Source organism: Thalassophryne amazonica, chromosome 12 (assembly GCF_902500255.1).
Source record: "Thalassophryne amazonica chromosome 12, fThaAma1.1, whole genome shotgun sequence".
In the NCBI taxonomy this organism is placed as follows: domain Eukaryota; kingdom Metazoa; phylum Chordata; class Actinopteri; order Batrachoidiformes; family Batrachoididae; genus Thalassophryne; species Thalassophryne amazonica.
Window position 1 is genome coordinate 67,753,926 of NC_047114.1, and position 23,199 is coordinate 67,777,124.

Below are 23,199 nucleotides of genomic sequence, written 5' to 3' on the forward strand. Positions count from 1 at the left end.
ACCAGAGATACAGTAAGTGTGGACTGACAAGGTTTGATATAATTATATTCTTATAAGTTTACATATAAAATTAATCCACCCCCAAAGAAAAAGCAAAATATGGTGCATGTACACCATCTCACAGAACTACAAGCTTACGGCAAAAGAATAGGTGAGTTCTGCCAGCAAGAAGGTTGGAGTTTATTCTCCCTACAGAGAATCTCTCCCTGCCTGAACCTTAACAAGAGGAGAAGCTTAAAAAAAAAAAAAAAAAAAAACTGTGCTCAGAACAGAGAAGAGGCTCTGTGTGCCTACAGGCTTTCTGAACTCAACAGGTTTCGATGGAAACAGCACTGCAGCTGTCTCGACTCAACAGGTCTTACTGGATCCAGCCTCTTCACAGAGATAAAGGCGGGACATGTTCAGTTTGATCCATGCATTTCTTTCTCCATCCATGTTAGGCTCGACTAAAGCGCCGTCTTGGAATGAACAATTTTGGTTTTGCATCGCAGCATTGATTGGGTTATGTTGCGTAAAACCGAGTTATTGAATTTTGTCTGCAGTGGAGCAGATAGTATCAATTTTACAGCAAAATCATCCAAATGCTGGTGCAAACTCCAAATTTGTCATGATGATTCCAAAGATAGTACTTACCAAATCTAGTTGATTGGCCACTTGAAAATCCAAGATGGCTGCCAAAATGACCTGCAAAAAATGACTTTTTGGCTAGAAATGCACCAATCACAAAAGATATGTTTTTTCCACTATCAGTGACATCCAAGATGGCCTCTAGTTTCAAAATGGCTGCCATATCAACCTCCAAATCCTCTTTTTTCACCAAAAAATGTCATTTCCTGCTTGATTTGTGTGATCTTTGTGCCAAATTGTAGGTTTTCAGGCATGTCAGTTTAAATTTTCCAGGTTCCAACAACAATATGACACTCTTTGTGGCATAAACTGCCATTTTAACATGTTGACTGGAGATATTCTAAATGACAACACGATATATTCAACACTGAACAGTAGTTTTAAGAGATGAACACTTTCAAACATGTGCTGGGTGGAAATCATTAATACTGAATGTAATAAACACCACTCTAATTTGGCACATAAGCACAATAAAACATAATAAATACCATAAAAAGCAAATAAAACATACAATAACAAAATGGAATTTGACGTGGTTATCATTTTAATTAATTAATTTGAAACATTTGTATGCAAAAACTGATTTTTCATAGGTTATTATGGAGGCCATCTTGGAAAATGCCCACCATCTGGACCTTTCAAGTAGCCAATCGACCACATATGCTAAGTGATGTCATGAGAATCACCATCCCAGATTTGGTGCTTGTACCACCAACTGCATGATTTCTCTATAATCTGTTCCACTACCAGCTTCAGCAGTTAACTGCAATAAGGGTTTTGTGTTAAATGTCCTCAAAGACACACAATTTGTGCAAGAACTCTCCTGATTTCAGCAAGTCACACTGGAAATGGCTCAATTTGCATAGGTGTTTGTGATATGTACCTTCACAACCTGGTCTCATGGCAAGTCGTGATTCAGCAGCATAAAATATACATTAATCTATTTGTTCGTGATATTGTGATGAAAGGAGCCTCATTTTCATCACCACAGCACAAATTCATTCATTCTAATTCATTCTGTGATGGCTGCACGGAATTAAAATGAAGTGGGGGGGAGAAGGAGTAGAGTTACTTTATGGTTAAGATTAGGGTTGGAGGTAGGAGTAGGGTTAGTAATAGTGAGTTAAAAAAACCCTGTCATGAAAATTTGACTCATTTCATGACTGGAAAAAGAAAAATAACGTGAGACTGGGCTGATCTTCATCCATTGAGCATGGCTGTTGTGCACAGGTAGGGGCAGGTCTGGCAATTAGCATAATATTGATAGTTGTCAATGGTGACAGTAAATATTAAATTTATTTATTTATTGACTTGATTTTTACCCGAGGCCATCAAACATGGCCATCGGGTATTGTGAAGGCTTTTCATCTGCCTGTCCATCTGTCTGTCTGTGCTCAGCATAAGTCCAGTCCTATGACTGCTAGACTCTTGAAATTCACAGGGAACCTTTTTGGGACACAGGCCTTGGATAAGGGCAAAGATGGCTAATCTTGATATATTTTAAAAGGCTAAAAAGTCTTTTTTTTTTTTTCAATCTCATCTGTTTTGTTTTTGAGTGATGCTGGTGACAGCCAATTAGAGTAGAGCTGCACTGTGACATCAGTCGCTGGTATTTTCAAAACTGCTTTGTTTTGTGTGTTTATGTAATGTTCCTCCTATATTATGTAAAAGCTAGCGAGAAATAAACACTCTTAAAACTGAAAATGCTGATTCTGGAACCTAATAACACCTCTGAACTTATTTACTAGATATTCTGCTGAGGTTAGCATGGTGACATCACTTCCTGGAGTAGCACCTTGCTAACAGCTTTGATTTTGGTATATTATGTAAAAGCTAGCAAGAAATAAATACTTCTAAAAACAGATAATGCTGTTTTTGTGAACTGATAACACCTCAGGAGTAATTTACAAGACATTTTGCGGATGTTAGCATGCACGCTAACTTTTGCTAACTCAAAGCTAACTTCCTATTGAGTAAAATGTGTTTCATTAATAACTGCAAATACACAGAGGGTGATCTAGAAATATTCAATGATTTGCACAGCATGAACAAATGATGATTTGATTTGAACATGTACAAACTGTACGTAAGACAGCATTAGAGCCAGTCCTCATGTCATGAACACATGCAGCTGGCATGGCATGTCCATCGTGCAGTGATCCGCTGCAAATGTGATATGTGTTTTATTTATTACAATGTGGGGAAACCCTGCAGTGACACGCACCTCGCGGGGGTGTCCCGTGGGGTGATTTCCTGCATGGCACGATATTCACCAGCGATTTTGTGCACTGATGCAGTTGTCAGCTGAACCAATATGTTTAAATTTATTTCCACACGAGGACAGCATGCCAACGTCCGTGCTTCACGCTGTAGTTATGTGACTTAATATCCTACAAGCCAGTACAGGTGTTCCCGAGCTATGACTTGCAAGCACAAATATCGAACCAGGTGCATGTCACAGGGGAACATGCCCACCTCTGTCAGCGGACCTCAGCAGGTCACAGAAAAAAAAGGCTCACTCTCTGTTGCTTTGTTCTGTGATTTTAATTTAATGGATGTATTATAATACATTCGTCCTGCATCTATCTGATGTCTGTGTTTTTAATGTGACACCTTGCATGCACGGTCACATCCAACTGACAGTCTGTGGTCAGCAAAGCATATGAGCAAAGCAACTGGACTCTGGAACCTTCAGCCACAGCTGACAATGTTCGATTTATAGTGCGTGTGTGTGTTGCTGGGGGGGATGGACCACTCACTCCACAAGCCATTTATGTTGGGTGGGGGTGTAATGACAAACTCCACACGCCATTTGTGTGTGTGTGTGGCAGGGTGTCGGCACAGTTACACCCATATGTGTTGCTCGGTGACGCCACACTCATGTTGCACTTTGACAATTTTCACAGACAGGTCGAATGTGATAGCCTGCTGTCTACTATCGTACCAGGTGCACGAACAGCGGATCCGGCGCCACGAGGGGGCATTTGGGGGTGACGCCTCCTCACGTCATCAACCTCGCCCCCTCGGATGTTAGAGTTATCAAAAAATAAAAATAAAAAAGAAAGAAAAAGAAATACTGGAGAATATAGCAAAATATTAGTTATTCAATAATATCATGTATTTAACAAATAAACCAAATTAATTAACTAAAGTAATTAATTTTAAAACAAATGGATATGGTGTGTGTCTGTGTTCAAGCGATTTGATAGGTTGAGGGTTGCGCTTGTCAGTGCGGCAGAGGGAAAGCTCGATTTATTCAAGCAGTGTCAAGGGCCTTTCACACTGCCAGCTTCAGCGCGACACTTTAACGCTTCCCAATGCGTCGTAACACCAGGCCGGTGCGTTTCCAACGTGTCGTGACGTCGGACGCGTCGCTTCGGAAGTCGCTACGTCACACTCTGGCTGTTTCCACAACCTGAAAATAGTTCAGCCATCACCGTCTTGAGTTTGGGTTGCCTGAACCACAAAAAACCTTTAAAAAACAGCAGTAGAACGATTATCCCATCACCCTGCTGGGAGAAGCTTTTTTTCAGCTACTTTTCGGAGTGACACTGACCGAGGGAGGACTGACGACTTGGTGGGATATCGATCGAACCGCGACAGCGGACCGACCCGCACGGTGAAGCCGGCCTTCAGGCATCATTCCTGGGCAGAGCGAGGCAGGCAGCTGGGGGGATGGAGCAGACCCACTCAGTCTGAAATCTCCCACTTTTTGGATATATGCGAAGTCCCCGTTTGCCCAACGGAGTTTAGTTCTGCAGCTTTATCGAGGTGAGGATAAAATAAAAGTAAAACGTGATGTTTCTGCACTGCTGTGAAGGTTTATTGATCGCTAACGTTAGCTTAGCTTTTTAGCACAGATGATCTGAGTGAACGCTTTAATTTGTAGATGGTTCAGTCTTTCTTATTTTTACCAAATAAAGCTACAGCTTTTTTCAGACACCACAAAAGCTCAACTTTAAATAACTTATTTTTTCGGGCGTTTTTTTTTCCATCTTTTTTTTTTTTTTTTTTTTGCTGTTTTTTCCCTTTTTTTATATCAATCAATCAATCAATCAATTTTTTTATATAGCGCCAAATCACAACAAACAGTTGCCCCAAGGCGCTTTATATTGTAAGGCAAGGCCATACAATAATTATGTAAAACCCCAACGGTCAAAACGACCCCCTGTGAGCAAGCACTTGGCTACAGTGGGAAGGAAAAACTCCCTTTTAACAGGAAGAAACCTCCAGCAGAACCAGGCTCAGGGAGGGGCAGTCTTCTGCTGGGACTGGTTGGGGCTGAGGGAGAGAACCAGGAAAAAGACATGCTGTGGAGGGGAGCAGAGATCAATCACTAATGATTAAATGCAGAGTGGTGCATACAGAGCAAAAAGAGAAAGAAACAGTGCATCATGGGAACCCCCCAGCAGTCTACGTCTATAGCAGCATAACTAAGGGATGGTTCAGGGTCACCTGATCCAGCCCTAACTATAAGCTTTAGCAAAAAGGAAAGTTTTAAGCCTAATCTTAAAAGTAGAGAGGGTGTCTGTCAGTTTATATATAAACTGTTTAGTGTTTCTTTATATTTAAAGAAATATTTTTATTTGTCCCAATCAGGAACACTTGCTGTGCAGACAACCAAACTTCCATTGATGAGCTGAACACCACAAAGTCCAGTTGAAAGAAAACATATCTGCTCTTCAAAATAGGACAAAACCAGTGTTCAAAGCTGCAGAAGTGACCTTCATCTGGTCCCGAGAATCCAGCAGAACATCACCTGCTTCTAAATAAAAGGCTCTTTTAACAGCAACTATTTTATTATTTTTAAAAAGCTGTTTCATTTTATATTTTAACAATAAATGAACAGATCATTAAAAATGTCCACGAATCAAAGTCAAAAGACATTTGCACAGGTAGAAGCTCTCCACTTATTGTGCTCAAATTCATATTTTAGAAATGACTCTGTCCTGATACCATTAAAGGCAATTACATATTTTCACGAAATTACAAGTTGAAATGACTATATATATATATATATAAAAAAAAAAAAAACGTCATGAGGTTTATGTCACAGAAATCCTACTTTACAATCACACTGCAGTCATTGTTAAATTATTTCCTGTTGCATTTATAATAGACATTTGTATTTATTTAGGGTTTGTTTTTCTGGTTGAAATGAGATATAAATAATCTACCAGACTTAAAAAAAATGTACAAGTTTCCATGTTATTTTATTTGTCAAAAATAAATATCCAAGGTTCCTTATGTTAAACAAGAAATTATCTAATCTGAAATAACAGGTGGTTTTAATTTACAGATGAAAGGTTTCTAAAGAACCATTTATTGATTTATTTAGCTATTTTAATTACAAGTGTTCTAAACTTTTTTTAACAGTAATCAGACATTTTGAGGTAACAAACAACAACAACAACAAAAAAAACATTTCCAATGATTTTTCTTTAGAAAACTGCTCTATAAATGAGCAGTCCTGTCACATGTTAATGTTTTGACGCACCTCCGCTCGACAGACTTATCTGTCGAGAGACAGAACACCGGCTCTGTGTGGTATGCAGGAGATCACTTGACCGAGGGTCTATACATTCAAATAATAATTAAAAAAATACTGTCATCACTCTTTACTCTTACTCAGTCAGTCTCTTCCAACGGTGTAGCCTAAATACACAAGCTTTCCAGGAGAGCACCCAATTCATTACGCACGCTCAGAGGCACGTCCCCTCCGGTGCGCACTTTTTTGGGGGGGGGTGGGGGGGGTGGGGGGGGGGGCGACCCCGCCCCCTGTGATAAACTCATCAACCCCTTAATATTTTTTTTTTTTGGCGCCGGGTCTGTTTTCCAAGTGTGCAGCGAGTGGTGTTAGATGTTAGATTCCAGGTGTTCGTGTGCGACACCTGGAATTTGGCTGACATCTGCCGAGAGGGGAATCGAATGAGCATGCGCAGGGCATTCGCTGTCTTTCGGTCGCTTGTGTGCATGAATGGTTGTAGCGAAAGGTGTACGAGAAATTTTAGGCAGCTCAGATTTTTCATGAATCACATGCAATTCCTTCTTCGTGTACTAGACGGCTTCAATTGTGTTATGTGTGAAGGGGCCCTTAAAGATGCTCAAACATGACTGAAGCTGTTAAGAGTACAAACACCCGGAAGTTACCACGCACCAGCAATGATTTTGCAAATGGGGATGAGAAATTTGACCCCGATTTTAAATCTGGCACCGATGATGGCCATACGGTGTACACCAAGTTAGTTCAAGATTAACAAAAATGAATGAAGACATTACTATAATGCTTCAGAACGTGCCGTTATTTGCTATTCAGGATGAAACGGGGCTCTGTGCAATAGTCCCATTAGGAACTGTAGTGTGATTCCTGAATTTACAAAAGTAATGTAATGGAACATATTTACCATGTAAGTCATTTCAAAAAAACACTGATAACTCTGGCAAAAAGAATGTGTACATGCACTTCATCCTTTGTACAAACACAGTTTCAGTTGTAACTCTCCACAGAGTTCTATAAATGTCACACCAAGTTGTTGGAAATGCGAATAATATGACACTTTTAAACAACACCAATGTCATGTTACACTGAGATGCTTCTCAGATGCCACCAGAAGTCACACAGACAGAGACCCAAAGCAGAGTTGACATATGTGGTTTAAAAATGTAATTTATACACACAAACAAGAAACCTGCTGTATTAAAAGGTGAAACTGACAGCTGACAGGGCTTTGCAATTAGCTGTGAAGAACAGTCAAATAGTCTCACCGTTTCATGAAAACCCAATTAGGAATTCATAGCTGTTACAGCTCAAACACTCACAGGCAAGATGAGTTATTCTCACCACAATACCAATGTGTGCCCATTAATCTGTCATCTCCATTTGTAGAAGCAACTTTTCATGTTTGGAAACGTCAAAGCCAGATGTGAATAATTTAACAAGGTCAAAACCATGTTTCTTTCTTTCTTTAACCAGTTATAAGCCTTTTGTATTTCTATGTATTCTAACTTCAATCTTCATAAATGATTTCCTGATGGTCCAAAAACCCATTTCCTGGATACATTCAGCCAAAAGGGTTGGATTAACATGGACTTTGCATCAACAAGAGTAATCCAACTTGACTTAATTCTAAAAAAAAAAAAGTTTTGATTACGCTATTTACATGAGCTTTTTACAGAATATTCCGTTTTTATTCCCATTTACATAGTCTGATTATTGACTCAGATGCTCTTTACTACATATTGCAAAATGCTGTAAAAATTCCAATAGCATGTCACAGTCTGGTAATGGTGTATATACATACCTACAATGTGCTTCAGTAATCCAACTAAAATAAGATTACACCATATCTCATAATCCATGACTTTATTTGGGTGAAGGTACACGGAACATGTTATCTACACTGCGGTGTTTTATTCAGCATATTGTCTTAAGTGGAATATTAAAGGATTATTAACAGAGCATAAGATCTGTAGAGGAAAATATCAGACTGAGGTGTTAACAGTACGGACTGAGTGTAGATGGCTATATATATATATATATATAAACATGCGAACGTATGGTATTGCCCAAATACGAAAGCTGCTGACAGTGTTGGGCTTGTAGTCAGACCTGTTCACTTGGTAACAGATGATCCAGTCGTTAGCTGGTAAGCTTTCAATCTGTGTCTTTTTCCCAATCAAATCAAATCAATTTTATTTATATAGCGCCAAATCACAACAAACAGTTGCCCCAAGGCGCTTTATATTGTAATGCAAAAGCCATACAATAATTACAGAAAAAACCCCAATGGTCAAAACAAACCTCTATGAGCAAGCACTTGGCGACAGTGGGAAGGAAAAACTCCCTTTTAACAGGAAGAAACCTCCAGCACAACCAGGCTCAGGGAGGGGCAGTCTTCTGCTGGGAATGGTGGGGCTGAGGGGATAGAATCAGGAAAAAGACATGCTGTGGAAGAGAGCAGACATCAATCACTAAAGCCCTGTTTACACATAGACGGTTTTGTCGGCGGGTAGTATGCAGACTGAAGTTCGGGTAGTTCCGGCTGTTTTCATAGTGGAAAGGGGTGGAGAATTTCGCCGGCGTTTTGACCGCCGATTTACATGCCGTTGGTTAGGGATACAACGCCGGCCGCCAATTATGGTGGTGTAAACTGCGGCACTACAGGAAGGGGCAGGATGAAACGGCGATTAAAAAGTATCAAATGCCGTTGTTCGTGTTGTCTCCGTCGTCACGCGAATTCTCCGGGAGCGCTCTCAGAATTATTCGACATGTTGAATAATTTTTTCGACGACTCCCGGTGAAGCCGGAACTAAGCAATGCCCCCTTGCGCCGGCGTTAACAACGGCGTTTGATCCTTAAGACGGCCAAAAACTCTTCCTGGACGCTTCCGGGAGCTCTTACCTTCTATGTGTAAACGGGGCTTAATGATTAAATGCAGAGTGGTGCATACAGAGCAAAAAGACGTGAATAAAAAGAAACACTCAGTGGATCATGGGAACCCCCCAGCAGTCTAAGTCTATAGCAGCATAACTAAGGGATGGTTCAGGGTCACCTGATCCAGCCCTAACTATAAGCTTTAGCAAAAAGGAAAGTTTTAAGCTTAATCTTAAAAGTAGAGAGGGTGTCTGTCTCCCTAATCCGAATTGGGAGCTGGTTCCACAGGAGAGGAGCCTGAAAGCTGAAGGCTCTGCCTCCCATTCTACTCTTACAAACCCTAGGAACTACAAGTAAGCCTGCAGTCTGAGAGTGAAGCGCTCTGTTGGGGTGATATGGTACTGTGAGGTCCCTAAGATAAGATGGGACCTGATTATTCAAAACCTTATACGTAAGAATAATAATTTTAAATTCTATTCTGGAATTAACAGGGAGCCAATGAAGAGAAGCCAATATGGGTGAAATATGCTCTCTCCTTCTAGTCCCTCTCAGTACTCTAGCTGCAGCATTTTGAATTAACTGAAGGCTTTTCAGGGAACTTTTAGGACAACCTGATGATAATGAATTACAATAGTCCAGCCTAGAAGAAATAAATGCATGAATTAGCTTTTCAGCATCACTCTGAGACAAGACCTTTCTAATTTTAGAGATATTGTGCAAATGCAAAAAAGCAGTCCTACATATTTGCTTAATATGCGCATTGAAGGACATATCCTGATCAAAAATTATTAAGATTTCTCACAGTATTACTGAAGGTCAGGGTAATGCCATCCAGAGTAAGGATCTGGTTAGACACCATGTTTCTAAGATTTGCGGGGCCAAGTACAATAACTTCAGTTTTATCTGAATTTAAAAGCAGGAAATTGGAGGTCATCCATGTCTTTATGTCTGAAAGACATCCCTGCAGTTTAACTAATTGGTGTGTGTCCTCTGGCTTCATGGATAGATAAAGCTGGGTATCACCTGCGTAACAATGAAAATTTAAGCAATGCTTTCTAATAATACTGCCTAAGGGAAGCATGTATAAAGTGAATAAAATCGGTCTTAGCACAGAACCTTGTGGAACTCCATAATTAACCTTAGTCTGTGAAGAAGACTCCCCATTTACATGAACAAATAGTAATCTATTAGATAAATATGATTCAAACCATTGCAGTGCAGTGCCTTTAATTCCTATGGCATGCTCTAATCTCTGTAACAAAATTTTATGGTCAACAGTATCAAAAGCTGCACTGAAGTCTAACAGGACGAGCACAGAGATGAGTCCACTGTCTGAGGCCATAAGAAGATCATTTGTAACCTTCACTAATGCTGTTTCTGTACTATGATGAATTCTGAAACCTGACTGAAACTCTTCAAATAGACCATTCCTCTGCAGATGATCAGTTAGCTGTTTTACAACTACCCTTTCAAGAATTTTTGAGAGAAAAGGAAGGTTGGAGATTGGCCTATAATTAGCTAAGATAGCTCGGTCAAGTGATGGCTTTTTAAGTAATGGTTTAATTACTGCCACCTTAAAAGCCTGTGGTACAGGCCAACTAATAAAGATAGACTGATCATATTTAAGATCGAAGCATTAATTAATGGTAGGGCTTCCTTGAGCAGCCTGGTAGGAATGGGGTCTAATAGACATGTTGATGGTTTGGAGGAAGTGACTAATGAAAGTAACTCAGACAGAACAATCGGAGAGAAAGAGTCTAACCAAATACCAGCATTACTGAAAGTAGCCGAACATAAAGATATGTCTTTGGGATGCTTATGAAGAATTTTTTCTCTAATAATTAAATTTTATTTGCAAAGAAAGTCATGAAGTCATTACTAGTTAAAGTCAAAGGAATACTCGGCTCAATAGAGCTCTGACTCTTTGTCAGCCTGGCTACAGTGCTGAAAAGAAACTTGGGGTTGTTCTTATTTTCTTCAATTAATGATGAGTAGTAAGATGTCCTAGCTTTACGGAGGGCTTTTTTATAGAGCAACAGACTCTTTTTCCAGGCTAAATGAAGATCTTCTAAATTAGTGAGACGCCATTTCCTCTCCAGGTTACGGGTTATCTGCTTTAAGCTGCGAGTTTGTGGGTTATACCACGGAGTCAGGCACTTCTGATTTAAGGCTCTCTTTTTCAGAGGAGCTACGTCATCCAAAGTTGTGCTCAATGAGGATGTAAAGCTATTGACGAGATAATCTATCTCACTCACAGAGTTTAGGTAGCTACTCTGCACTGTGTTGGTATATGGCATTGAAGAACATAACAAAGAAGGAATCATATCCTTAAACCTAGTTACAGCACTTTCAGAAAGACTTCTACTGTAATGAAACTTATTCCCCACTGCTGGGTAGTCCATTAGTCAGACAAAAGTTCTGAAAAATCACAAAGAAACTCACAGTAACGACCAGGTGGATGATAGATAATAACAAATAAAACTGGTTTTTGAGACTAAGAGTCAAGCTTTCAAATGAATTAAAGCTCTGTCTGGGTCTTTGATTAATTAATAAGCCCAGAGTGGAAGATTGCTGCTAATCCTCCTCCTCGACACGTGCTTCGAGCATTCTGACAGTTAGTGTGACTCAGGGGTGTTGACTCATTTAAACTAACATATTCATCTTGCTGTAACCAGGTTTCTGTAAGGCAGAATAAATCAATATGTTGATCAATTATTATATCATTTACTAAGAGGGACTTAGATGAGAAAGACCTAATATTTAATAAACCACATTTAACTGTTTCAGTCTGTGGTACAGTTGAAGGTGCTATATTATTTTTTTTTCTTTTTGAATTTTTATGCTTAAATAGATTTTATAGATTTTAAATAGAATAGACTACAACTCTGCTTCCTGGTCCCAACCCTGGATAGTCACGATTTGGTTTTCCCCAGAAGCTTTGCCAATTATCTATCTTCCCAATGCTGTTTAGATATTTATTAAGTATGTTCATGTCCAACTTGGTTTTTCTAATCATGTTTTTTTAGCTTTCTGGCTTGTAACAAATCTGATACACGATCCTGACCAATTGTCATGGTCATGGTCTTTTTTGGGAAAATATCAGTCCGGGAATGAGTCAATCAGAGTGCGCGCAGTATCATAGCCATATAATAAATTGGAATATTACTGTTTGCATGCACATGTAAACAGCCATGTAAATGGCATTTTCTGATTAATTTAACCTGAATATTGTCATAATTAGGGTTGGGTATCGAGAACCGGTTCTTTTTGAGTATCGTTAAGAAATGATTCGATCCACTGATATCAATAGCCTTTTTGCTTAATGATTCCTTTATCAGTCCTTCAGAGCAGCCGTTGTTTTTAAGGGTGTTTGTTGGGGAAAATGATCATTCCTCTGCAGCGGCTCTGTAATCAATCATTTCTGCAGTGTGATACCACTTTGAAGCGTGAACCAATGAAGCAATGCTTCGATCCACAAGCTCGTTGGTTCTTTGATTCACTGCTCTTCAGAAACGGCAAGTCCGCTTCTTAACCCCTCTCAAAGCCATTAAAATATCGTGAGTCACTTTTGTTTGGATTAAAGTCACTAACTGGGACTTATGTCTTGTTGCAGTCAAGAAATGAGAATTGTCCTCCGTTCTGTTGGCACAGCTCCAAACCCTGCGCTGCTCTCTGCCGAGACAGAGTCCGGTCGGAATTAATAACTTCAAAATGAATTGCCGCTTTAAATAAAATGACACCTCTCACAAACGTAATACAGACAATAAACTATAATCGACTAAAACATTTTTTTTCCCTCCCAAAATGAGACGTGCTGCATTCTTTATGAATTACATCCTGACGTGCAGCACAGCCAGCTGCAAGAGCTCAGCTCAGATGTATGGAAAGACATTCATGCCAATAATGTCTGAAAGGAACTGCTTTTGACAATAACTACAGATTTTGTTTATTTCTTTTTATGTCCAGAGATCAGGGATCCACCATGTAGAGTTTATTATGTCCAAAGTTTAAGGATCCAGTGACCAATTTCATATTTATTTCCTTTAAGACTCAATAAAATGTTGTTTAATTTCAATTTAATCAGCTTATAAAGCACCAAATCACAACAAAAGCGGTCTTAAGGCACCTCACATACAATTGTTCAACATAAAAAATAAAATAAATAAATAATAAAAAAATAATAAAATACATAATTAAAAACAGAAGTAAAAGAATGAAACAGTAAAAAAAACTATTTGTAAGAAAGAGAATAAAAATAGGCTTTAAGTCTTGACTTAAAAATGTCCATGGACTCCGACTGCCTCATAGTCGCAGGAAGACCGTTCCACAGAGCGGGTGCACGATAAGAAAAAGCTCTTTGACTCGCTGACATAGAAAACCTGTAAAGCCCACTTTTAGTACACAAAAAAATTCACAAGAGGTATCAATAAGGGAATCAATAAGGAATCAGATCGATAAACAGCATCAATAATGGTATAGATATGGATAAAATCTTATCGATACCCACCCCTAATCATAATTGGAGTAAGCGATATTCTAAATCTAAAGCCGTATTCCAATCTTAGTGCTATTTTTGAAGTGCATTGTAGACATGCACCAATTGCATCCAAGTATGTTACACCTTTTTCTGTCTTATCAGCTCTTTAATTTGTGATTTTTGCGCATTGCTGTACTTAACTCACAATTATTGGCATTTATTCTTTTATTATTGGAGTTTGTTTATTACTTTGACAGCCCTATGCAAATATTTATTACAATCACTATTATTGAGAAGGAACATCTGATTTTGCAATACATCAGTCACATCAGATTAAGAGTCTTGAGACCTCCCAAACTAGTAAAAAACAAACAAAGAAACAAACAAAAAACCTGATTTATACTCCAGGGAATATGGCTACGGGAGATTTCACAGTATTTTGCAACAAAGCATAGGGGACATAATGTGCCAATGAATCATGAATCAAACTTACATAAAGTGGAATATGAATGGGGGATTCTAGAAACAACTCATAAAAACATTTTTTCTTATTTATGATTGGGTCAATACTCGGACTATTCCTGTCCATGTAATCATAGTAAAAGTCTGTCTTATTGGCCTCACTTCTACCACTCCTCCTAAATGTTGAAATAGTTATCATACTCTTATAGCGCAGTATTATGTGGGTGTACAGGGTAAACATCACCCCTCTGATGCCCATCACCCAACCAAGTAATCACCCATACCTCACAAAAATGAAAACAGAAGAGAATTGAAGACACAGCTGGGGTTTGCGCTGTCAATACATTGATATGAAATAAAAGTATTCTGATTTTATAACGCCAGCCCATTCGTGTACACTGAAAATGGTTCCTACAATTTTTGCAATAGCAGGCAAAAGATTGATTTGAAAAAAAAAAAATATTTGTCCATGAATGGAAAACTGAAATGAGGCTGAGAGTGGTTTGCTTGGTTTGAAAGTCTGTATATCTTCCATCCATTTTCTACACCTGCTTATTCCAGTTGTGGGTCAACCGGTGGCGGGGCGGGGGGGGCGTGGTAGCTGGAGCCTATCCCAGGAGTCATAGGGAGCAAGGCAGGGTACACCCTGGACAGGACTCAAGTCTTTCGCAAGGCAGTCTGCATAGCTTGATTATTAATATTATTACATTGTGTTTCCTTTCATACAATTCATGGTACTACAGCTGAGGTAATACCCCAACCACTGGAGTGTGAACAGACAATCTTGTTTTTTGTTTTTTTTGGTTGTGTTATTCCACATTCCATGCTGATGTAGTGGACGCTCTTTTAGGAAGACAAAAACATCACGCTGAAACCCTCTCCAACATTTTAGCGGAGCCAAAGCTCTGTTCCAGAGTATTAAAATCTCCTTTACACGCATGTAAAATGCCTCATAAACTCCCAAAGACCCAGAAAATGCAGGAAACAGTAATGCCTGTCCTGGATAGCTCCTGCAAGTTTGATGCTATCAGTGTTGGGCTGTGGAGCCTTTCATTGAATTATTAAATCGGTGCGCTGAGAACAAGGTCTTAAAAATCACTTAAAGTCCATTAGCCTTATGGTGCAGTCACACTTAGGACACTGCGATGCTTGAAAATCAAAAAGCACAGCTTGCGCTCTGAATAGTTGGGTGCCCTCCCCCCACCACCGCTACCATCCAATTCCTTGTGTGGAGGAAAATATACCTGAATGTCTAAAGTAGTTTCCCTCAAAATGTGAAAAAAAAACTCCTCCTCCCCTGTTTCACCCTAATACCTCCACTTCCTCTCTGCATAAATGTATCATTATGCTATCATTATGTCTGTGTTATCCTCCAGCGTCCATTTACAGGATCTTAGGTACTGCATTCTGGGGCTTACGTGAACCCATTATGTCATTAAGTCATTATGAGCTGGGACAGAGAGAAAATAATACCCATAATAGGAGCTACATTGGGCACTACTTAAGTCTATAAACTCATCGTGCCTCCCTTCCTGACAATTTGTCTGTCTGGCAGCGTTTTATATTTCGTACCTACTGGGTTACCTGCCTCCACAAAGAGTTTAAAAGTGAGTTTTACACTACATTTAAAAAAGCATGTGGCATTGAAGGACTCACCCCAGAATTAGGATACGCCGTCCACCCCAGTTCTGCTGTGGCCACTCGAGTGTCCATCACCGTCTCTGCAGAACAGAAAGACAAAAAAAGCACAGCAACAAAAAGCGGTTAAACACTGAGAGACATTTCCAGCATTGTCCTGTGGAACTTAACCGCATTCAAACCCCAGTGATCATTTGACGCTATCCTGAATGAAGAGAAAAGAGATTAATTCTTCACAGCATTCCATCTTCTCTCAAGAAAAGAGACATGAAATGAAAGTGTTGGCACTTTGCTTGAAGGAATATCTGAGAGTCTTTCTGTCACGCGGTGATATTCTGAGCATTGCATTGTTAGCTGCGTCCAAGCACACGTTTCTGTCTTGGCGTTTCAGCGACACAGAGAAAGATTTTTATTTTTTATTTCTTTAGAAAAAGGCATGAAACATGATTCCCACCTAAAATCACTGAAAATAAAGTTTCTGTACATTCTGTATATATTTAATCATTTATAAGTCAGTTTCTTGTGATTGCTAATTCTTCACTTTTTATTCAAAGCAAATGATTGCAAATCTATCTGAAAAGCTGTAGACCCACATGGGATGGGGGAAAAAGATTTCTAAATAAAAGAAAATTTTACTTCTATATCTGTCAAATTTTATCGGGCACAATATTGTAGAAAAATGTTTATGCTAAATGGAAACTTTCCTGTCTAAAATATCAGATCTGTAATCATAAATTGTATCACATCTAATCTACTTTGAATGAACAGACATCTGAACAAAAAACAGGCTGTTCAGTTTACATGCATATGTATATTTGGAAAACACAAAAATGTCAATGTTCTGTTTTTTTCAGGTGCTCATGTGAACACAGTCAGCTGATGCCACTCGTGATTGCGTCTCCTTCTCATATCACGATCAGCTTTGCAGGTAAGTTGTCTATGTTATCTCAATAACACCCTAACTTTCAAACAGCATTTTTTTATGTATATAAGCAATGTTTTTATTAAAGTTGTTTTAACTTCTGTTTTAGGAGTTTGGTGGCAACCCTTCATTTTAATGAAAATGCAGGGAGACAACAAAAGCAGACAAAGCAAGAGAGACCACGGTTCAGAATATACTTTCCTTAGTGGAAAAGAGGAGGATTCACAGTGAGAAAGTTAGCCAAATATCCAACATGTGATATGTGGAAAATGAAAAATAAAAACAAAAAAAAGGTTGTTATTTGTATATTTTTATATAGCATGATAAAATGAATAAAAATACAATTTCACATAAGTTTCACATTGTTTCATTCAAATGAGAAGTGTTTTACAATTTGTTAAAAAACATTTTATTCAGTCTATATGAGTGACAGCAAAAGAGCTTCTTCAGATCTGCAAAACACCAAACCGACCAGAAATCCCAACCAATGATCCTCCTCCACTGAGCAGCCAACGTGAACGGACAAAGCTGAGGCTGATGCTGCCAAGCGGACCAGGTACCACCGATGAGCCCGACCCCTCACTCCAGAGGAGGAAACTGGAAGCCAGTGTAGTCGGATGATGGTGATGGAAAAGTACTCCTTATTTTGAATACAACACAAGCGGGTAGTGGCAACCTTCTGTGTCTTCCCAAGTGTCCCCAGCACAACCGCACAAATTGCCGATATGCGATATGATCATACTTTCTGCAACAAAAAATAGCATGGATTTATGTTCAAAACAACAGTTCATTCTTTTTGTATTTGAATATTTTTTTACTTTTTTCTATAAACCATGTAAATGAAACTTTCTAACTATTTCATGTGCTGACTTGTACTGTGGAGCATCATGTAGGCATAGTGTGCCACTCTGAGGACATCTGCATCCAAACACACAATCGAGAAACTAGCCAGCTGTGTGACACATTTAGGATTTTCGCCACCACGTTGCATCTCTGCCAAGACTGCAGAAATTTCCCTGTAACAGCGAGACTCAATCACGAGTGGCATCGGCTGACTGTGTTCACATGAGCACCTGAAAAAAACAGAACATTGAAATTTTTGTGTTTTCCAAATATACATATGCATGTAAAGTGAACAGCCTGTTTTTTGTTCAGACTTGTGTTCATTCAAAGTAGATTAGATGTGATACAATTTATGATTACAGATATTCTGTATGTGTATTTTAGACAGGAAAGTCTCCATTAAGCATAAACATTTTTCTACAATACTGTGCCTGATAAAATTTGACAGATATAGAAGTAAATTTTTCTTTTATTTAGAAATCTTTTTCCCCCATCCCATGTGGGTCGACAGCTTTTCAGATAAAGATTTGCAATCATTTGCTTTGAATAAAAAGTGAAGAATTAGCAATCACAAGAAACTGACTTATAAATGCTTAAATATATACAGAATGTACAGAAACTTTATTTTCAGTGATTTTAGAACAAACTCCTGAATTTAAGCACGCTGTGCTGCTGAAATAAAATTTTTTCATACACAAACACACCGTGCCAGGAATAAATGATCGTTTATAAGAATGTGGTGAGTGAACAAATCATTCTGTGTCATCCTCCTTAATACTGCTGCTGTCAGCTGTCAGCTGCGCTTCATCCTCTTTCTGTCGCGTTCGGCTGGAACATACACGGTTTGGAGCCGCCCATTATTTTTACCGTGGCTTCCTTTCATCAGAAACTTCCTCATCTTCTTCAAAAACAATCGATATGTCACTTAAATATTCGCTATAATCGCGCACTATGCCTTCGCTGTCCATGTCTGCCGTGTTGGTAAACAGAGCTGCGCTGCGAGACATCTACTCGAATGACGTCACATCCGTCACAGCGAAAAAGTAGGTCAACACAGAGGCGGTAAATTCAGATACTCAGATGGATATATATGTAAAATAAAGAATATGTAAAAACGTCATAGCGTGGCAGGGACCCTTTAAAACCACAGACATTAGCACTAGTGTGAGCATGCCAGAAGCTTTTGTGTCACTGGGCTGCATTCAATGTTGCTTCAAATTGTCACTAATTATGACACAAAATTTTAGAATGCAGTTATGAACAATTAGGCCTGCCTTCCACATTTTTGGAACCAGTATGTCAAGCAGGGTCAAAAATCGGCAATGGGAGGCTGGCTTTACTCTATGCCCCCAATAAAACAACAAAAATGGAAAATCATACACATCTGATAGCCACAGAAAAGAAAAAGGAGCAGAAGACATGCAGCATGATTCAGTCATAGAGGCACAGTTAAGAGAATCACACTTGTCTGTCACATTTCTTACTTTCACCTTTTTTGTATTACACCAGGTGTGAAACAGAATAAAAAAACAACAACAACAAAAACAGAAAGCTTACTCGGTCTGCTTCTCTGTATCTCTCCACTTTCTAATCTTCTGTGACAGACTATAGATGCACAGGCCTGGCAGCTCACACAAGAAGGTTTGTCGGGCCGGTTTTGATTAATATCTGCCTTGTTGGCACACTGAAACCATGAAAACCTGATTTAGCTCCAGGACAGACGGGAGAAGTGTGAGCCATGAACCATCGGCCTCGACCGCCTCTATATCACTCTGTCCCTCCATTTTCACGCTCACACACAGATTTATAGAGTGATGGAGCGGGTGACATCTTGGCCTCGTCAGCAGCGTAATGATAAATTCATAATTTTCCTCGTAACAGACAGCTCATTCTCTCGCCTAAACCTTTCGTCTTATTCGCCGCAAACCAGGGCATATTTCAAGTTCTCCAATGTGTCCTGCCAAAACATGCCCTCTGTTGTGTTTGTGCGGCCGAATAGATAAAAGCTTCCAGGAAAAGTGAGTGAGTGGTCTGTCTAAGCGGTGATCTCTGGCAGGTAAGCGAGGTGTAAGGGAATTTTTGTGAAATGTATGCTCCTTGTGTCTTCAGTTTGGATGTAATCCACTATCTCAGCCAATGGTTAGCGCTGTACACCCACACGTTGATGATAAGATAGAAACTGCACAAAGACATCACCACCAGACATTGCTCAACTTCATAAACAGGTCACCACCCTTACACTCTCCTCTCGCCCCCTACTCCACAAGGTGTGTGTGCGCCCGCAGATGTTGCTTTATCAGAGTCTCAGGGAACTTGAATTGATTTCAAAGCCATTCAAAATGAAGGGTATTACCCAGCATGCTATACATACCATAATATAAATGTAAAAGTAAATATACATATTTCCGAAATGCTGTTTTTGACTACGTATGACTCCATCACATAGCTTCTGTGTGACTTTTTTTACTATGTATGACACCATCGCATGGGTTCTGTATGTTATTATGAAGTTAGAATGTCAAAATCCAACACATCGCCTGCATTGTGACACCTGGACAACGGACAACAGCCTGTTGGGGTGAAACACAGTGGGGATCTTTTGTACCCTGTGGCTGCTACGGTAAGGTGGATGAAGGCTACAGCAAGTCCTCAGACCGTAGTCATCTCAGATTTCACAGCCATCAGATCAGGCTAAGGATCTGTCAAAGACTGTGTTTCTCGGCGTGCAACGACATTCCCAAGTTCAACAAACCCACGCACAGGCATCTCTAGACCAATCATGGATGTGGATTCTGTATCATGTCCGGGAATCGATCAATAGACAGTCTTCCTCACCACCAAGGGATTGCCATGATGTTGATTATGAAGTTATCAATACCAATCAATCACAAATACTTTGCTGAAAAATATATGTTGTTGAGATGTACTAAAAAAGTTTTTTTTGACCATGCTTTCTTTGCCCTTTGACCAAACTACTCCAAAATCTAATCATCTGTACATATCTATTAAAGTATTATTCCCACAAAGTTAGAAGGAAATCTGGCCGATTTTGAGTTATCTTGTCCACACACACAAATGAAAACGATACTTTGCCTCGCGACGTTGTCGGCATGCACGGCAATTATGGTGCACTAATTTCCAGTTCAAGTGGTCTGGGTTAAAAAATAAATAAATAGTACACAAATACGATGAAAATGGCACTAGATTTAATGGCAAACCACTTTTGTTTGCCATTTTTGGTCTATAGGTGGCAAGCTCCTTTTGCCTTTTACAGTAGTGTTCAGAATAATAGTAGTGCTATGTGACTAAAAAGATTAATCCAGGTTTTGAGTATATTTCTTATTGTTACATGTGAAACAAGGTACCAGTAGATTCAGTAGATTCTCACAAATCCAACAAGACCAAGCATTCATGATATGCACACTCTTAAGGTTATGAAATTGGGCTATTAGTAAAAAAAAAAGTAGAAAAGGGGGTGTTCGTCAGTTTTGTGGAACAAACAGGTGTGAATCAGGTGTCCCCTATTTAAGGATGAAGCCAGCACCTGTTGAACATGCTTTTCTCTTTGAAAGCCTGAGGAAAATGGGACATTCAAGACATTGTTCAGAACAACAGCGTAGTTTGATTAAAAAGTTGATTGGAGAGGGGAAAACTTATACGCAAAAAAATTATAGGCTGTTCGTCTACAATGATCTCCAATGCTTTAAAATGGACAAAAATCCAGAGACGCGTGGAAGAAAATGGAAAACAACCATCAAAATGGATAGAAGAATAACCAGATTGGCAAAGGCTCACTCACTGATCAGCTCCAGGATGATCAAAGACCATCTGGAGTTACCTGTAAGTGCTGTGACAGTTAGAAGATGCCTGTGTGAAGCTCATTTATTTGCAAGAATCCCCCGCAAAGTCCCTCTGTTAAATAAAAGATGTGCAGAAGATGTTACAATTTGCCAAAGAACACATCAACTGGCCTAAAGAGAAATGGAGGAATATTTTGTGGACTGATGAGAGTAAAATTGTTCTTTTTGGGTCCAAGGGCCGCAGACAGTTTGTGAAACAACCCCCAAACTCTGAATTCAAGCCACAGCTCACAGTGAAGACAGTGAAGCATGGTGGTGCAAGCATCATGATATGGGCATGTTTCTCCTACTATGGTGTTGGGCCTATATATCGCATACCAGGTATCATGGATCAGTTTGGATATGTCAAAATACTTGAAGAGGTCATGTTGCCTTAGGCTGAAGAGGACATGCCCTTGAAATGGGTGTTTCAACAAGACAATGACCCCAAGCACACTAGTAAATGAGCAAAATCTTGGTTCCAAACCAACAAAATTAATGCCTTGCAGATGTGAAGACATCATGAAAAACTGTGGTGATGCAACTAAATACTAGTTTAGCGATTCACAGGATTGCTAAAAAAGCAGTTTGAACATAATAGTTTTGACTTTGCAGCATCAACAGCAGATGCTACTATTATTGTGAACACCCCCTTTTCTACTTTTTTTTTACTAATAGCCCAATTTCATAGCCTTAAGAGTGTGCATATCATGAATGCTTGGTCTTGTTGAATTTGTGAGAATCTACTGAATCTACTGGTACCTTGTTTCCCATGTAACGATAAGAAATATACTCAAAACATGGATTAATCTACTATTATTTTGAACACTACTGTATATAAATTGATAGATTAATTGTGCATAGCAGAGAGAACCAATTCTCTGAAAGAATTATCTGAAAAAGAATTCAGAACCTAAAAAAGTTGAAAAAAACCCTAACCACAAAAAAGTTTGATTCAAGTGCATGAACTAAATACATGGGTGATTCTTTAACTACAGGCACTATTGGCCTTGTAAATGTAATTTCCACCACACCATTGCCTTACAATATAAAGCGCCTTGGGGCAACTGTTTGATATGATTTGGCACTATATACATGTGCTCTGATATCACTGTTTATCTCATAACTGTTTATCAATCTTTCATACAAACTGTTTAAAGGGACATTACAGTGTTGTGGTGGAAATTACGGCAATAGTGTGGGACAACTACATTTTGTTTAAAAAAATCACAACAGTTGTATGACATTGAATACCCCAATTATGTTTTGATTATTTTACTGATATTTTATTCAGAGATATTTTAAAACATTAGAAAAACGTTTTTTTTACCATTCATTTTTATCATTGAAGATCAAAAGTTTGGGTGTGGGACAAGCACAAAACGGCAATATTTGCATATAATGATGCTGAAAAAAGGTGAAAAAGTCATCATTGACTACTAGAACAAATTTCTTAAAACACTTTCATTGTAAAGATAACTATAAAAGTGTGAAATTTCCCCTTTTTTCTGTTTTTCATACAATATGATCAAAGGACATAATAAGTGCCCGTAGTCTAAGAATCACCTACATACTTCTGACATTTGATCACATTTAATTTAGCTTATGAAAAGTCACTTCTAACAAGACTTTGATATTGAATTTTTTTTCCAAGGTAAAATTTTGTGGAATTGGAAACTAGTGTTGGTGGAGGCTTGTGCTCTGCTCTAGTTTCACACTGTAACAACACTAAATCAGTGACACTAGTCTGTTAGCTGGGGTAGGAGTTTGTGTATTGACTTTTGAATAACAGAATAGTGGATATAACAAAGTGCATACCTCAGGGTACTGTAAGAGGATCAGGGCATTCCTCTGGTATGACTAATACAGACTTCATCTCCAGACAGGCTCTGTCTGAATTTACATTATCTGTCAGAGTTTGTTATTGGTACTACAAATACGTATAGCTTGTTCTCACTGTCCTTTCCCATCAATACATTTTTTTAGGTTGTGTCTTAAATGCTGTAAACTTGTCGAT

At 39.0% G+C, this 23,199-nt stretch overlaps 1 protein-coding gene across 2 annotated transcripts in view; it reads right to left on the reverse strand.

Moving 5' to 3' along the window:
• LOC117521852 (ephrin type-B receptor 1-B) overlaps window positions 1-23,199 on the reverse strand; it is a 667,735-nt gene that overhangs the window by 464,084 nt on the left and 180,452 nt on the right. For both annotated transcript variants that reach the window (XM_034183208.1, XM_034183207.1), the window contains exon 2: window positions 15,597-15,661. In XM_034183208.1, coding sequence (XP_034039099.1) covers window positions 15,597-15,661 — 65 coding nt within the window. The remainder of the gene's footprint in view (window positions 1-15,596; window positions 15,662-23,199) is intronic.